This window comes from Anoplopoma fimbria, chromosome 22 (genome assembly GCF_027596085.1).
Source record: "Anoplopoma fimbria isolate UVic2021 breed Golden Eagle Sablefish chromosome 22, Afim_UVic_2022, whole genome shotgun sequence".
In the NCBI taxonomy this organism is placed as follows: domain Eukaryota; kingdom Metazoa; phylum Chordata; class Actinopteri; order Perciformes; family Anoplopomatidae; genus Anoplopoma; species Anoplopoma fimbria.
The window spans coordinates 1,888,770-1,905,755 of record NC_072470.1 but is presented as its reverse complement, the minus strand read 5'-3'; the positions used below and the strand labels follow the sequence as shown (position 1 = coordinate 1,905,755).

The 16,986-nt window shown below is 41.9% G+C and overlaps 2 protein-coding genes across 4 annotated transcripts; one reads left to right on the top strand and one right to left on the bottom strand.

Annotated features, from left to right (window-relative positions):
• Positions 1-1,063: 1,063 nt before the first annotated feature.
• On the bottom strand, positions 1,064-9,029 carry clic5a (chloride intracellular channel 5a). 2 transcript variants are annotated; one of them, XM_054623777.1, is made up of 6 exons: positions 8,393-9,029; positions 3,938-4,047; positions 3,362-3,487; positions 3,167-3,273; positions 2,608-2,789; positions 1,064-2,528 (listed from the first exon to the last, which is right to left on the bottom strand). In XM_054623777.1, the coding sequence occupies exons 1-6, from the start codon at positions 8,975-8,977 to the stop codon at positions 2,364-2,366; spliced, it is 1,275 nt and encodes a 424-aa protein (XP_054479752.1). In that variant the 5' UTR covers positions 8,978-9,029; the 3' UTR covers positions 1,064-2,363. The 2 variants fall into 2 exon arrangements, with proteins under 2 accessions (XP_054479752.1, XP_054479753.1); XM_054623778.1 differs by lacking the exon at positions 8,393-9,029 and adding an exon at positions 5,853-5,909.
• Positions 3,963-16,748, top strand: enpp4 (ectonucleotide pyrophosphatase/phosphodiesterase 4). Of its 2 annotated transcripts, none has more exons than XM_054623775.1 (8): positions 3,963-4,074; positions 12,189-12,426; positions 12,547-12,843; positions 12,965-13,069; positions 13,863-14,061; positions 14,143-14,316; positions 14,409-14,678; positions 15,209-16,748. In XM_054623775.1, exons 1-8 carry the CDS (start codon positions 4,025-4,027, stop codon positions 15,307-15,309), a joined length of 1,434 nt encoding a protein of 477 aa, XP_054479750.1. In that variant the 5' UTR covers positions 3,963-4,024; the 3' UTR covers positions 15,310-16,748. The 2 variants fall into 2 exon arrangements, with proteins under 2 accessions (XP_054479750.1, XP_054479751.1); XM_054623776.1 differs by lacking the exon at positions 3,963-4,074 and adding an exon at positions 10,003-10,123.
• Positions 16,749-16,986: the final 238 nt, after the last annotated feature.

Sequence of the window (16,986 nt, the reverse complement as noted above, 5' to 3'; positions counted from 1 at the left end):
AAGGCTGTGTACTCAACAGGGCCTCCTGCATTGTTCATTCTTAGGTCCTGGTATTTGAGGATTTTTATTTTTTTTCCTGCCTATTGATCGTGAAGGACCGATTGTGAGAATAATTTTTCTTTTTTTTTATTATTTCTTTTTTTTTCTACATTGTAGATTAATATTGAAGACTGGTACTGTATATAAATGTATATCTTCTTTTGTATATATGTATAAATATAAATATATGTATATATATATATATATATATATATATATTATATATATATATATACAGTACCAGTCAAAAGTTTGGACACACCTTCTTTATTTTTATTTTTATTTTTTTTTATTTTATTTTTTTATTATTTTTTCTACATTGCAGATTAATATTGAAGACTGGTACTGTATATAAATGTATATCTTCTTTTGTATATATATATAAATATATGTCTTCTTTATATATATATATATATATATAAATATATATGTCTTATATTTATATATATATATATATATATATCTGAGGTGGAAATGCATTAAACTTTCTGTTTTGAGGGAGGAAAAGAGGCTGACAGGGAGACGGGGAACCTGCTGTGAGGAGATAACAAACGCTGAAAGCAAAAGGTGGAGGAAGGCTGTGTACTCAACAGCGCCTCCTGCATTGTTCATTCTTAGGTCCTGGTATTTGAGGATTTTTATTTTTTTTCCTGCCTATTGATCATGAAGGACCGATTGTGAGAGGTCAGGATACATATTTTTAAATGGCTATTAAATGATATATAAATATGGCTCAGCAACAGATTCAGTAAGACATTTGGATTTACTGGACAGCATGGCACGCCTAAAACAACTTTGCATGTATTTCCATAAACAAAGCATTAGTTTGTCGCTTTTTTTCCTTGAGAACATTTCCACAATGTCCCACACAACAGCTTGAGTTGCAGGGGAGAGACACAGTCAATACCTATTCTCTTGCACGGGTATGCCAAACTCACACATCAACGAGACACAGTAAGAGAGGAAGAAAAAGGAAAAAAACACAACCCTCAAGCTCAGTCTCTGAGAAAATAGATTTATTATTCAAATAAAGCGACATATACACAGTGGGCTCATGGTTCTAATCATCAGAAAGAATATGAGGATAGTTGAGCTCCAATCATTTACAGAGAATTTAAGCTTATATCATTATCAAACGGCCCTGTTGGGGCAGGAGAAGTCCTTTGATGACATCAATAATTCACATTCATATTATACTTAGGCATATATAATTAACTGTACAGACATAAAGAGCTGAAGGCAGAGGAGAGTTTGATTCCCAAGAAGGCACTTGTGATTAAAATTAGCTTTATTCTTTTCACTATTGGCTGATTTATCAAATTTAAAATATAGTTTTAATCCGAAATACGCTTTGAAAATGTGACCATTTCACGATCAGTATTATACATTAAGTATGGTGTGACACTTTAAAAGTCAATCATTTAATCATTGCCTCTTTAAAAGAAAAGGCGTGAGAAGCCATATCTCTAACGCTGCCACAATAAAAGACAAATTACTTTGGCTAAAACACATTAACAGTATTTAACAGGTCAAATAATCAAACATTGATTTACGCACGGCATTATTCCTATTACATATGTAAATTTACAACATAAGTGTTCAGGTTTAATAGGCAGATTAACTGTGAGCAGAAACGAGTAATACTTCGGTAGAGCTCAGGAGGAAACAACCTACAACTGACTGGGGATCTGCTACATTTCATTTCCCCCCCTTAAAGGGACAGTTCTCTCCAAAATCAGAAATACATATTTTTTCCTCTTATCTGTGGTGTAATATATCAATCTATATTTGTTTTGGTGTGAGGATCCTAGTGTTGGAGATGTCTGCCTTCTCTCACTATAATGGGACTCGGCTTGCCGTGCTTAAAGCGCCAAAACATACATTTGAAAATCTCTACAGAACTTTCTATTTCCAGAATTCATGACACGGTTTCTCAGGATAATCCACAGATCGTGTTGGGAACAGTTTCATATAAGAACTGAAGTAAAAAAAATATAGAGAAAATATGCATTTTTGATTTTGGGGTCCCTTTAACCTTTTACACCTCCACTAGAAATATCAGCAATATAATCACTATAAACAAACAATTCCAGCGTCTTACATTTGTTCATAGTCGGTATTATTACAGACTTGAGATGCTGCACAGCATCTTTAAAACGAATAGTTTGTCTTCTCTTTGAGGTACCACACCACTGTGCTACATTTTACCACATTTCAGCACACTAGTCTTAACATATGTAAAGACTGTATATGCGTCTGCGTGTGAATCAGTAGATTTCCTAAAAGGAGAGAAAGGTACCACAGTGACTGTGGTAGTGATGCATTCACTTCCCCAACCTCTTAGCAACGTCCTTGTAGGCTAGCTCGATTTCCACGTCGGCTGCGCACGTGTTGGTGAACTCATCCCGGCTGTAGGCGTTGCTGAGGTAACGCCACAACCCTCTGAATTCAGTCGGGATGTCATAGTTCCGGTATTTCTTCGCAACAACCTGCGGAGAACAAGTTATTGTAATACTATTTGTCAAGATAGAATTCAAACTCAGAAGAGCCAAAGCAAAAGCAGGTTACCTTGACAACATGAAGTTTGGGCAGAAGGTTGCAGTCAGCCAGCGTCAGTTCGTCTCCGTCCAGGTATTTGCGTTTGGACTCGCCCTCGCCTCTGTGGTGTCCCACCTCAACCTCATCAGGTAGAGGACTCGTCAGATACTCATCCAGCTTAGCCAGGGACTTGTCCAGACTCTTCTCTAATGCTGAAACACAAATAACACACGTCTCCAGGTTACAAGGTCATCAAAGTTTATACTGGATGCTCTTCCAGTGGAGAAAACATGATGAAGTGCCCTCTAGGATGTGCTTACAGTGGAGAAAACATGATTAAGTGCCCTCTAGGATGTGCTTACAGTGGAGAAAATGTGATGCTAGGGTACTTTTTGTGTGCTGGTGCCCCAACATGTTCAGCTGGTGCCATTTTATATTTTTCTCTCTTGCCCTTCAGGCAACCTGAGTCCACCAATGCTGTCATGTATGGTTATTGTTGTTCTTTTGATATTCCAAGATGGTCGTTGTGCAGAGCAAATTCCCCTCGGGGCAAGTTAATTCATATATAAACAGGTTTGTAAGTGCTTACCTCGATTTTTATCCGGTCTTGTGTTTTTGACAAAAGCGGAGAACTTGGCAAATATGTCGTTCCCTGCTGTGTTCGATTCCCGATTCTTTGCTGCAAGTTTGGGATACCTAGGAGACATGAACATGCCGTTAGTTAGGATGTTGCTCGCCCCATTTCCTTTTCCCTCTTGTGGTGATTTACACATGCGAGGCCTACTTTGGTGGAGTCAGCATCTCCTCCAGATACTCCTCTATTTTGTTGATGTCAGTGAGAACCTCCCCCTGGAAGGTGAGGAAGGGCGGGTGTGTCCCCGGGGCCAGGTTATGAAGGTCAGCCGGTTTTCTAATCAGAGTAGAATCATTTTACAACCCATAATATCAAACTGCAATGCCAGATTCCAGTAAACAAATGATGCTCTTTTATTGGTCTACTCAGTCACAGAGGCTGTTGCTGCTAACGCCCACTACCTTGGGCCTCATTTCCAAATAACAATTACTTTTTTTAAGTGAAGCGTTTTTAAATGTGACCACTTGAGATTTTGTTCATTACCCTTCACGTATTTCTCAAAGCGGCACTTGGAGCATGACATCTTAAAGCTGCTCTTAAGCTGCTTAATCAAACAGTGAGTAATGGGATGTTGTGTTTATTGGTCCGCGCAATACTTAAATTGTCCCAGTTCTTGTGTTTTTTGAAGTATACAAACAGAAAGTGAAAGTGTTTTCTGTCTTTGTGGTTTTTTTTACAGCTGTGCAAAGATTACAGATATACAGCGTGATATGAGGTTATTTTTACCTCTTGAGGTCAACGGTGGTGACATTGAAGACGACCCCTTTCAGCCAGAGGATCATAAAGAGGCGCTGAGAGAAGGGACAGTTGCCGATGCTCTCCCCATCACTCCCAGCCTGTACACAGACACACACAAAAACATGGTAAGACACTTATACTACATACACTGATTCACACACACACACACACACACACACACACACACACACACACACACACACACACACACACACACACACACACACACACACACACACACACACACACACACACACACACACACACACACACTCCTGACCAACGACTGACAAGTACTCAATCACGTCATTGAATCACATAGACCAAACAACAAGAACAATCAGTGCTTTTAGTTTGAACTAGTGGGTTGGGTCTGTGTGTGCAAATAACCACATTTATTATTGACATATGATCAAATACTGTAATATAAATATGTGTGTATGTGTGCTTGAGTGTGTGAGTATTTGTGTGTGTGCACGCATGGCCGCAATTGGACACTGTAATGAGACACCAAGTCCAACATGAATAATCCATGCTCCTTCCATTAGCCGCCTCACTGCCCTGTTTGGACGTGTGGTTCCAACTGTACAATACAGTATCAGAGTATCAGATATAGATATCTATTTCCCCCGCTGCGGGACTAATAAAGGATTATCTTATCTTATCTTATCTTATCTATAACCTACTGTCCTGTCCACACACTATCATTGAACTTTGACCATAATCTACTTTGCTTTACCTTGTTTTAAGACACTGACACTTATTTTGAAGCATTTCTACCTTTCAATACAGCCGTTACTGTCCATTCATTCAGAACAATTTGTAAGTTAATCATCAAATGAGTCAATGTAACATTACCATTTTCTTGCCAATACTCTGATGAGAAAATCAATACCACTCTCTTGTCTGTAAGTTAAATATGATGGGGAAACAGCTAGCCTGGCTCGATCCAAAGGTCCAGATAGCCACTTATGGTGCGGTACTGGACAAAATCCACACTTTTACCTCACACTTAGTGAGCTTTACAGGTGATGGTAGACGGATTTTGACTGTTTTTCTCTCAATTGGCATGCTAAACTAAGCTAATCTCTGCAAAAAAATGAAAAGAAATGTCTATTTCTATTAAATCCACACTTATACTTCACACTTAGTGAGCTTTAGAGGTGATGGTAGACAGATTTTGATAGCTGTTTTCCAATGGGCATGCTAAGCTAAGCTAACGAGCTGGCTGTAGCTTCAAATTTAGCATACAGATATGAGATAGGTGTCAATTTTCTCATCAAAATCTCTGCAAAAAAAATTAAATATCCAACATTTTGATTTTTCCTTAAATTTTTTTGCAAGTCAGGTAAAACAAGAAAATAAGTGCACATGCAGTAGATGCAACACACTGTCCGCAATATGTACGCAATGTGTCCACACTGTGTTGGTCACGAAACAAAGTGACAATGCCAAAACCTTTGCATTATTGTACACAGGCATTCCTCCACATACACAGCGTGACACATACTGTATCATAGCTTCAGACCATTAAAAGCTGCAGCTCTCCATAGTGAAAGGACCCCAGTAATAATTCATTGGGGGAGAGAAAGAGAGAGATTGTCCATGCACGTGGGTGTCAGGTTAACACATGGAAAATCAGCACACAACAACAACAACATGGCATGTGCACACTCAAAGGAGCCACCCCCAACATACACACACACTCATACATTTTACAGATTCTATAGTCTTCATCTACAGCTTATATTTGACCTCAACAACAATCAAAAACTATTACAGGCAAAGTGAGATAGAAAAGTTCGTATAGAAATGTAATTTAAATGTGAAAACAAAAACTGATCTAGTGTCAGCTTGTGATGTGCACAAACTGTACCAAAACCACACACGCACAACTCCCCACCTTGACAAATAGCTCAATATCAGGGTCCTTGTCCTCCTCGGCCGGAGTATCCGTCATGATCAAGAAAAAAAAATGCCCTGCTTGTGTGTTTTTGTTTCCACAAGTGTGTAGATGTGTTTGTCTCAGTGTGTGTGTGTGTGTGTGTGTGTGTGTGTGTGTGTGTGTGTGTGTGTGTGTGTGTGTGTGTGTGTGTGTGTGTGTGTGTGTGTGTGTGTGTGTGTGTGTGTGTGAGCCGTGTCAGTTTACAGCAGATTCTACTCCAGGTCCATGTGTTGAAGTCCGCTTGGTCCCATAGCAGCTCTGTCAGAGTGTCAGCCGAGGTCGAGTGCCAGCAAGAGATAGTGTGTGTTAGTATGTGTGTGTGTGTGTGTGTGTGTGTGTGTGTGAGAAAGTGAGGTTCAATTTGTACCCGAGGCCTCACCAGTGGGGCGTGACACTGTCGGGCAAAAAATAACCCCCTTGGGTGGCTTATGGGAGGGGGTGTCACTGAAAGCATTAATGTAGTGAGGGCATGGGGGTGGGGCAGAACAAGTCACCCAAGGGTGCTCTGCCCCCTCCCACCTCTTCCAGCTCTGATTGACAACATAACCGGGTGACTTTGAATCATCGAGAGTCATCGTCTCCTTCTCAGACTCATCACATGGGAACAAACCCAACCATGAATGTAGCTATTAATATGCGTAGTGTGTGTATCAAAGTCTGACTTATCTTCTTCCTCTGTGCGATAGAGCCCCACTGTCATTGGCCACACCGTTGCACTGGGTTACATGGGCCTTCATGACGAGAAACTTGGGCATTGTAGTTGAATAAATACCATACTGGTGCTTCTAATACTCGCTACAGCACCAAATGTGTATTAATCCGCATCTGAAAATAGTCCCCTACAAATGTGCTACTTCCTCCTGTTTGGGTCATGCTTGCTAAAAGCTACAGTGCCCAGCTGTTGCAGGAAATTACTGAGCATTTTCTTAAAATACAACTAGTTATTTGTGACCCATTTTTAAAGAGAAATTGTATCGCTCAGCTAATAAAAAACGTAATATTTATAAAAATGTATTAGCACTTTCTAATAAAGCAAGGACGAGCCGTAATTAATGACTTTATTGTGGCAAATAAATTATTTACATGTGCTCTCTTCATCAGTTATAAGCCAGCGATAAGAATAACTTCTGAGTGGCCAGGTTGTGTAAAATCTCTTTAATTTATCAGGATGACAACTCAAATCAAAAATGTTTTCTCAATTTCTAATAACCAGCAAAAGTTAGTCGCCTCATAAATGTTGATAAATCATTAATAAAAGGTTGTTACAGTGATCCACCAGGTCTGTTGTAGTTGTAAATGTTAATAAGTAGTGTATGAATGGATTTTGGTCAAGATGCCCTGCTTTTTTTTCTCCAGTAGGTAAGCGGTAGAACAGTCAGTGTCTGATGAGATAAAGTAACTTTTTATTGTCATTCGTTGATAAAAAATATGATAGATTTGTCTTTATATTGAATAAAAAAAGCTACTGCAATGCTAGCACTTCAAGAAAACATTTTAGTCAGTCTGCATTAAAAAACAGTTTGTAGGTCGCTGGGCTTGATGCTGCCAACACCTCTGTCCTTACTCTACTGCAATAACACCTGGCTTATATTGCCTTAAGTTATGAGGTTGTAGTTTCAAAGTTTCAGATTTATGATGGCTGTATACTCCCGCGCAACTGGACTTTAGTGTGCAATGTGCAGATTGTGTAATTCAGTTAGTGTGTGTGTGTGTTTAGGTTGGGGAGTTGGACAGATAGATAGATAGATAGATAGATAGATAGATAGACAGACAGACAGACAGACAGATAGATAGATAGATAGATAGACAGATAGATAGATAGATAGATAGATAGACAGACAGACAGACAGACAGACAGACAGACAGACAGACAGATAGATAGATAGATAGATAGATAGATAGATAGATAGATAGATAGATAGATAGATAGATAGATAGATAGATAGATAGCGTAATACACACACACGGGAATTCTCATGGCCGTGTGACAGGAACCATCCCCAACTATCCCGGCACTGAGTCAGAACATTCTTGTCAGTTCAACTTAACTTATATTTAGAACTGGAGTGATACACACACACACACACACACACACACACACACACACACACACACACACACACACACACACACACACACACACACACACACACACACACACACACACACACACACACACACACACACACACGCACGCACATGTTCACACACACTTACTCGTCATAAAGACATATAAATACACATATGTGTGGGGGTGTGTATTAAAGGCTCTGGATGTACAACTTAACACATTACACACACAGATATGATCAACACACTTTGACCTCATTGACCTTGTCCCTAAGCAACTGATACAGTTGTGATAATGACTGAGTTTTATGAGGCCTACGTCCTAGTTTAATGCAATACAAGTGCGTACACAAACATATGTCATAAAACGTCACAGAGATTAAACTGAACTCCATTTTAGAATCACCTCCAACCCACATCCTCCCTACCTTGACATAAAGTTGGATATTAGGCCCCTCTTTTTCGGGCTCTGGCTTTTCCTCAGGTTCCTCCTTCTCAGAGGCCGATGAAGATGATGACGAAGACGAGGATCTGCGTGATGGAGACCCACGGTCCACCTCCGGAGACCCGCGCTCCACCTCCGGAGACCTCCTCTCCCAATTCAGCTCATTGCTGCTCTCCTCCACCTCTATCTTCTCCTCTTCCTTTTCCTCTTCCTCTTTCTTGTCCTCTTTCTCTTCCTCCTTCCGGTCCTCCACCTCCCCATTCTCTTGGTCTTTGGAATGCGAGGAAGACGAGGAAGACGAGGAAGATGAGGATGAGGAAGACGAGGAACTGCTTCGCCTGTCCTCCGTGGAAAGGCGAGGCGGGGGGAGGGCAGGCGGTGTGGATAATTTGCGTCCTTGGGCCGGTCCGGTGTTCTCGTACTCCACTGTCAGCTCTGAGGGCTCGGCGTAGGCCGACTCGTAGGTCGACTCGTAGGTCGACTCGTAGGGCGACTCGTAGGGCAAGTCATAAAGCCCCGTTGACTGGTTCTCGTTGGGGAACTCGGGGCTCTCGTACACGGGGTCCATTGTTGGGGGGGAAAGAGGTCAAACAGAGGTCGTCCTGAGATGTCCGGAGCGTGTCGAGGTGTACAGCAGAGTGGCCGTGATGCCAACAATTGTGCCTACCTTATCATAAAAGCTCACCAGGACTTTGAACTGGGAAGGGATAACGGCCATGCCAAGGAAAGATAGTGGTGATGATCCTTAAAGGAGAATACAACATGGCATGTTATTGCTATTCTTGTAGAAAGTGAGTGGCTTCAAGGAGTTAATCATTTAGTGGCTTTATGAGCATGCACTGTGCATCTTTTAAAAGGCCGTTTTCAACTTACTTAGACTATTTCAATTTAGCATGCAGAGTTGCAATGCAGGGACCTGAAACCTGTTTTTTTGGGCCTTTTAAGATAGAATAAATCTGAACTGAGAGATAACCAATAAGAGCACAGACTGTGCACCTGTCTGGCTAATTGCAATACAAAGCTGCAATGTAAAGGAGTACATTGCAGCTTAGGGTTATTCTAATTTAGAATAATTTACCAAAATATCTTCTCATTATGCATGTTAAGCAATTTTATTGACTGAATGGAGACTGGAGGCACACTTTCTGTCTATTCTGATCATAAATCAACTTCTGTTACATTTAAAGATTCCCTAATTGCTTCCTAAAGTAAAGCTTTTAAATATTTAATTCAACCACATCATTGTCCCGCCCCCTTCCCGAACCCGAACGCTGATTCGCTGCTTGACCTGCCAATCTTGTAAGGCGTCCCTCAACTATTACGTCAGGGTTGCCATAACAGCAGCAGAGCCCGGCAGTTTTTACGTCACAATAAAAGCCGTGCGTTTTTTAAAACTCGTCAATAAATAACTTCCATGCGTCATTGTATTTTTTCCCCACGATAGATTACCATTTAAGTTGCCGCTCTTTATGATAAACGAACCTATGAAGGACAGAAATGTCTTTATTTTGTACCGCATTTCGCAGAAGCATTTATTTTGAAACGCAACACCGGGAAGTTGCCGGAAACAACATTTTAGCTAGCTCGACCACGTGACCAGCGTTTCTTAAATATGAGGAAGTGAAGTGACGATGTTGCTGCAGAAATAGACTGAAGGAAAAAGTTGGTCAACGACACGGTCTGAAGGATACAGTCCCTATCTGCCCCGCCACAGGTAGCGTTATAAACCCCACTGTTAGCCTCAGCTGCACGCTGTAGCATTAGCAAGCTAACACATGCTAACACATGCTATGCTAACCAGCTGGTTCTGCAGACATTTGACATTTCAATTATTATTGTTCTGTCGCATTGTGCATGTCCTGTTGTTCCTTTTGACTCATGCATTGTCTTAAACATTTATTAATGTCATTATTGGAGACATGCATGTGGTGTGTGACGTCACAAATGGGGGACTTCCTGGTTGTGGATTGACCTATCATGTTCTGCAAATGACCCTTTGCTTGGGGAGTTAATATTAATGTGTTTGTAGTTTTTGTGTGTCTTTTTTTTTTTTTTTTTGAATGCATTTCATCCTCAGTTTGCACCTTCATTTCCAGGACAAGTGTTTCTTTGCATATTCAACTTCCTCACCAAATAGGGATTGAACCCACAACCTCTAATCTCCAAACCAGTGATCTATCATCTTGAGCTATCTCATTTCTCACACATTGTAGAGTTTTTTTTAATATATTTTGCCTACTTTTGGGTGTCAGACCTCAAACTTTAACGCATCACTGAAGGTTTAAACTCATGACCTCCAGTCACCTTTCACCCAGGATCACTTATATCAAATCAAACGTTTTCCTATAATATTTCACTTCCTCATCTTGGCTGTTGGACATTAAAAAGACCGCGCTGCAGGAAAGGCTTATGCAAAGGGGGGAGGTTAAGGGGAAGAGAGGATCAATAGTTGTATCCAGTGTCTGTGTGTTTGAAGTCAAACTCCTTTCTTAACATTTACTCCAATTTCACGCGTCTCTGAGATCACAGCTTGAGATCCTTGCTTTAACTGACTGCCTCAGCTCAGTAAGTGAATAAAACAATCAGATTAAAGGAGGCGAGTGGGGAAAAGGAAGAGAGAGTGTTTGGGGAATTGAATTACCGTCCAAATTGTGTGCAAAATAAGCTGTTTGCATTCCTGCTGTCATGTCTGATTTTCCACAATTTGTCCATGTAATTCGTTGAGGAACTAAAAATGTGCTGCTCTTTGTGGCTAGACTCTGAGAATGGGTATGTGAGTCAAAATGTTCAGTGTTGTGTCCTCGGTTACCTTGTTTCCATAGTCCCAAACAGTTGACTTGTAATTTAATGCGTATGAAACAGGATGTTGACTGAGAAGATTTCCAGAGAAGGTTTTACACTCCTCTCTTAAAACAAACAGACAATAGAAAACTCACCAAACTGGATGCAACACTCAAAAATAATCATTAGAAACCCTTTGTATCCCCCCCCAAACCCTCCACCATAATGGCCGTTAAAGTCGGTTGACATTACAATCAGGAAATGTATCTATTGCTCCTACATCTATAAATAGATTTCCAAAAGCAACCGCCTTAAGTTTCACATCCTGCGAAGCGGCGTGGCACCGATACTGATGGCAGATATTGGTCTTGTACCAAAATTGTTTTTTTTATAAATATAAATATACTATAAACAGTTCAGGACATGTATTTATTTGTTACATTTTTCTTTACAAAGTTGGAAGAGTGATCCAAGTCCCTTCCACACGTTGAGCACATTCAATTAACACCGATATCAGGGTTGGTTCTCAATATCTGCTGATGCCCAAAGACAAGCTAACAGCATCAGGACTGAAAAGGTTGGATTAGTTCATCCATACTACAAAATAAATGTGAAGAACCAAATCATTTATTTGGCTTCACTGTCACTCTCTCCATGAAAGAACTATGATTAGCTTGATGATTGTGCTCAGTTCCCTTTTTTTGTAGTTTTACCCTCACAGCTTGACTGATGGTTTGTTCTCTTAAGAGGACAGTTTGGTGAACTTGAAAGTGCAAATCCACAGCCATCCACAAGCTGATTGGGTTTCAGTTTTTTTTTATTGTTGGATTATGTTGCAGGGTAATGTTGGTCTACTGGTTGGTTGGTCCTTAAGGGATCCTTCATTTAAATTCGCCAAATACTTGACAAATGACTTGCAAAACTAGCTGACATACCTGCTCTACAGGTAGCACCATCTACTCACAGGTCACCAGTCATTGTCTTGCACATCTTCTCAGGATGTTTCTGAAAATACTCCTGGGCCTCCTGTGTGGTGTCCGGGCCTTGGGTGCAGAAAACGGCACAGCTCAGCAGGGCCCTCCGCCGCTGCTGCTGGTGTCCTTTGACGGTTTCCGCGCCGACTACCTGCGGCGCTTCCCCATGCCCAACCTGAAGCACCTGTACAGCCAAGGGGCCCTGGTGGAGCAACTCACCAACGTCTTCATCACAAAGACGTTCCCCAACCACTACAGCCTGGTAACCCCCGCCGCTTGTTTTTATTGTGTGGTGCAACTCAATTTTTAGGAAGACTGAACCAATTAAGTCTCATAAGATGAGGAAGATGACCCAGATTGTCACTGTTTGTCTCCTCGCCAGGTGACGGGGCTGTACGCCGAGTCCCACGGCATCCTGGCCAGCAACATGTACGACCCCATCAGCCACAAGAGCTTCCACGTGGCCGGCAACCACAGCGACCCTTCATGGTGGAGTGAGGCGAGGCCCCTCTGGCTCACGGCGCTGGACTCCGGCTACAAGACGGCGATCGCCATGTGGCCCGGCTCCGAAGTGGCCATCGGCAACCGCACGGCGTCGCACTTCCTGCCCTACGACTCCAGCGTGACGTTCCAACAGCGTCTGGGGAACACAACGAAGTGGATGTTGGGAGACGGAAAGGTAGAAAAGCTCACTGCGTTTCCACTCTTCTTTCTGCTTGGCACCTTGATATCTTTAAAGGTTTCAACCACCCACTTATGCTGGCTGTTGATATCCTGTACTATATGCCCTATTTCACCAGGAGCCAGGGGCGATGTTCGCAGCGCTCTACTGGGAGGAGCCGGACCGGTCGGGTCACCAATTTGGCCCGGACAATGACACTGCAATGAGCCAAGTGCTGAAGGAGGTACTTTCAGTTTTTGGTTATGTTGAAAAATCTTAGAGAAGCTCATTTGATTCTGACACAAATGCTCCTGAAATCTTCTGCTCTGAAGAAAAATCTATTTGTTGGAAGCCTGTGTTTCCATCAGTCTCTCATGCTTAAAAAAGTGTTTGTATTGAAAGACAGTGCAACTATTTACAGCAGGGGTTTAACTGTAGGCCAGAAATATGTTTGAGATGTCTTGTTGTGCAATTATTAACAGCTGTGATGTAGCCTTGTTAATCGTGGCCACATTCTATATCGGTGCAATCATAAACCACAGCCGTTGTACAGGTGTTGCATTGCATTTTTGTATTAATGAATCACTGTAGGTTTTAGTTTTAGGTATTAATATTTTTGCAAACTAGAGTCAGAGCAACGTTTTGATAAATTCTGAAAACATACGTTTGTAACTAAAAGAACTCAAACATCCTTTATTAACAAACGTATGTGTTCCACAAAAATATCCGCTCATCAAGTTAACCCTGAGTAGCAAGTTATGGGTTGACCTGTATGTATGTTTCCCTTCAGTTTTTAGTCCACACATTTAAATATGACTTATATAATTTGAAATAGAGCAGCCGGATGGAAGCAGGAGTCTGTGTTCTGGCTTGGCAGATGTTTATTCTGATAAAGATTCATAGATAGAAATGTCCTTAGCCTGACATGACCCGGTTGATCAAGCCACTTCACATTAGATTCCTACAGAACTCCCTTCACTTCAGATGTGCTCCACGGAAACAGTCACTGACAGCGGTGTCCGTTTGTGTGCGACCAGGTTGACGACCACATTGGCCTGCTGATCTCTGAGCTGAAACGCACCGGCCTCTGGGGTCGCGTCAACGTCCTCATTACCAGCGACCACGGCATGGCCCAGTGCTCCGCCGAGCGCCTCATAAAGCTGGACGACTGCCTCCACCCCGACAACTACACGCTGGTGGACCTCTCCCCGGTCACGGCCATCATCCCAATTAAAGGTAAACGGGAGATAAGATGCGAACATGCAGACAGTGGTGTTTTTAGGTACAAATGCCTATTTCTGTCCATGTGCTTTGCAGACCCAGAGGCCATCTTCGCCTTGCTGAATAATTGCCACCACAACATGACGGCGTATATGAAGTCGGCCATCCCCGACAGGCTGCACTACAGGAACAATGAGCGCACCCAGCCAATCATACTGGTCGCCGACGAGGGCTGGACCATAATGCAGCGAGGGACCAAGCTGCCCCGCTGTACGTCCCCCTCATTGTTTTTCTCTTCACTGTGATTGCCAGATATTTGATCGTCTCCAACAACCGCTCTCCTTCCCTCTCCCCCCCCCCAGTGGGCGACCACGGCTACGACAACTCCCTACCCAGCATGCACCCATTCATGGCAGCGGCTGGGCCCAGCTTCAGACAGGGCTATCGGATCAGCAGCCTGCAGAGCGTGGACATTTACCCGCTCATGTGCCACCTGCTGTCGGTGCCCCCGCAGCCCAACAACGGCACCCTGAACCAGGCCCGGTGCCTGCTGGTGGCGGAGACCTGCTGGGAGGTCCCTCTGGTGGTCGGCATGGTGGTGGGCGTCCTACTGGTGCTCAGCACAGTCACTGGTAAGTCCCAAAGACGGCATCTTATGTTCGGCCTACATGCCTCGACCTCGGCAAGATGGTCTCTCTTGCCGAACGTAGGTGGCGATTTCGCTCTGTGGCCTGCTTTGATCGGCATGTGTTTTTATTTATTATATGTATTCATTTATTTGTATTATTGCTATCCACCTGGCCTCAAGGATGAACTGATAAGACTTTGGTGGTCAAAGGTACAGTGTGACCTCACAAAATCACGTTTTTGGCCCCAACTCATATTCATATGCTATTACGACAATTTCATGACATTTTTGACAGATATTCATGTCAATTGCAACTTGACCGGTTGGTGAAAGAATACAACTGCGAAGCTGATTCTAGTTAACTACATATTTTAACCAAGGAGAGGATTTTAGTCATCGAACATCTGGATCTTAAGTTATCGGAGAAACAAGCTGAGCTCGGCTCGCAGCTTCTCTGGGCCGTCCTTTGTGCACCAAACAGTGATGTTTAACTTGAAACTGCCTTATGCCTCCTTCTGACTTGCTGCTCTCCAGTTCTGTTCAGGTTTCTGAGATACCGCCGCCCGTCAGGCTCCCGGCCCTTCCAGAGGCTGCAGGTTGACGACGACGACGACGACGACCCCCTGTTGGAGTAAACCACTCCGAGCCAGTTACGCCACCCTAACCTGTGTCACCCGTTCCTGCTCTCCAGAGGTACTTCACAGGATGCACTTTACTCACTGGGTCCCTGGCTGTTACTCAGGCATGTGTGTGTTGTTCATGTGCCCCTACACATAAACTGTAGAGAAACATGTTGTTTTAGAAGCATCCAGGCCTACTGACACCCAAAAGGGAATTGTTCACTGCTGTGAAAATGGTGAATACTTTTGTCGTCCTTGACTCTCTATAATGTATGCTGTTTTAAGATAAATCTGTTAACATAGACTTGAATTTGTGACGAGAAGTTATATTTTGGAAACGGAACAGTTCTGAGGAAATATTGAAGACTTTTTATTTTGCTGGTAGGATGAAGATTGAGATTAATAATTTAATTCTGGGAGAAAAAGAGGACTTTTGTTTGAGATTTTAAAATTAAGAGATTTATTCTTTATTTTTCTGCGGGAATTGTTTATAGAAAACTTTATTTTGTATGTGTGGATTCTATTTTTATTTTTTTTGTACTTGTAGTGTTACTTTTTGTCAGCAGAGGGAGCCAGTAGCTCATTTACAATTTCTTCTATTGTATCTCACTGAGATCCTGTGTCTTGAAGACGGAAAGCTTATCTTTTGATTGTCTTTCTGTGTGTACTGTTACTGTTTTGGTTCATTTACAGTTACACTGATAACCCGAGTCTCAAGTGAAAAATTCTGCTTTTATCCATACCTGAAAACTGAAATTTCACATCCGACTTGACACATTTTTACTACTTAATTTCAGTGTAAGAGGTAAATGATGTTTTGGAGAGTGTTTTATATGCAAATTCTTAAGTCTAGGATTGTCAGGTATCCATTCTGCAATTGCAGCATGTATTTTAATGATACCAAAAACTATTATTAACATGCCCAACAGCGGCTCCAAGGAGATGTTCAAGATAAAAAAAAATGTAACAAAAGGATTTGGTTCATAAATTTAAGACTATACAATGAATTGTATTAGCATCAGATGGGATGGTTTTTAAGATTTTAAGAGTAGTACAAGATGAAATTCAAGTAATGAGGAACATTTAGGAGCCCGTTTTGATATCTCTCTTATAATGATATTGTTATTGTTATCAAAAATACATCAGTGAGCCACACTGGTCGCACTGTTCCTACATTTGGTTTGACTCAGTCCCACACAAACTGCCCCGCCCCGCCGTGTCTTCATCCACGGCTGAAAGTAGACCCTAACAAGCTCACTATTTCCTCCTTTTTTTGAGGAATGTTTGCTAAAAATGACACTGCTCAGCTGATTCGCGGCTTGTTGGTGAGTTTATTATAAATAGTATTTCTACAGAGTAGAAATGGTCTTTTCATGGGATTAATTAAAAATAACTAAACTTTAGAATATCTACATGCTTCCCACGACATATCTAGTGAGATATATATATATATATAGTTATATAGTTACCATGCATCTATTCATGTGTGTAAGTATATATTTAGTCCACACATTTATAGTATATATTTTGCTGCTGAAGTAAAGAGGAACAATTTCACGTCCAAACCTATGTTTATGGTCTTTTAATGCTTCACGTAAGCTGCATCTTTGCACTCTATGCTGTGTTTGATCCATAAAGTTACTGTTTTCCAGCTTTAGGGCCAGGTAAGTCATTGGCACTATGCCAATCCTT

Excerpts from the sequence above, each read along its gene's own strand:
- clic5a (XM_054623777.1), bottom strand. The coding sequence starts at position 8,977 with ATGGACCCCGTGTACGAGAGCCCCGAGTTCCCCAACGAGAACCAGTCA. Across the intron at positions 4,048-8,392 it reads ATATCCAACTTTATGTCAAG|GCTGGGAGTGATGGGGAGAG; the intron begins GTAGGGAGGATG and ends GTCTGTGTACAG. Across the intron at positions 2,790-3,166 it reads AAGACCGGATAAAAATCGAG|CATTAGAGAAGAGTCTGGAC; the intron begins GTAAGCACTTAC and ends TTTGTGTTTCAG.
- enpp4 (XM_054623775.1), top strand. The coding sequence starts at position 4,025 with ATGCTCTCCCCATCACTCCCAGCCTGTACACAGACACACACAAAAACA. Across the intron at positions 12,427-12,546 it reads TCCCCAACCACTACAGCCTG|GTGACGGGGCTGTACGCCGA; the intron begins GTAACCCCCGCC and ends TCTCCTCGCCAG. Across the intron at positions 12,844-12,964 it reads GGATGTTGGGAGACGGAAAG|GAGCCAGGGGCGATGTTCGC; the intron begins GTAGAAAAGCTC and ends CTATTTCACCAG.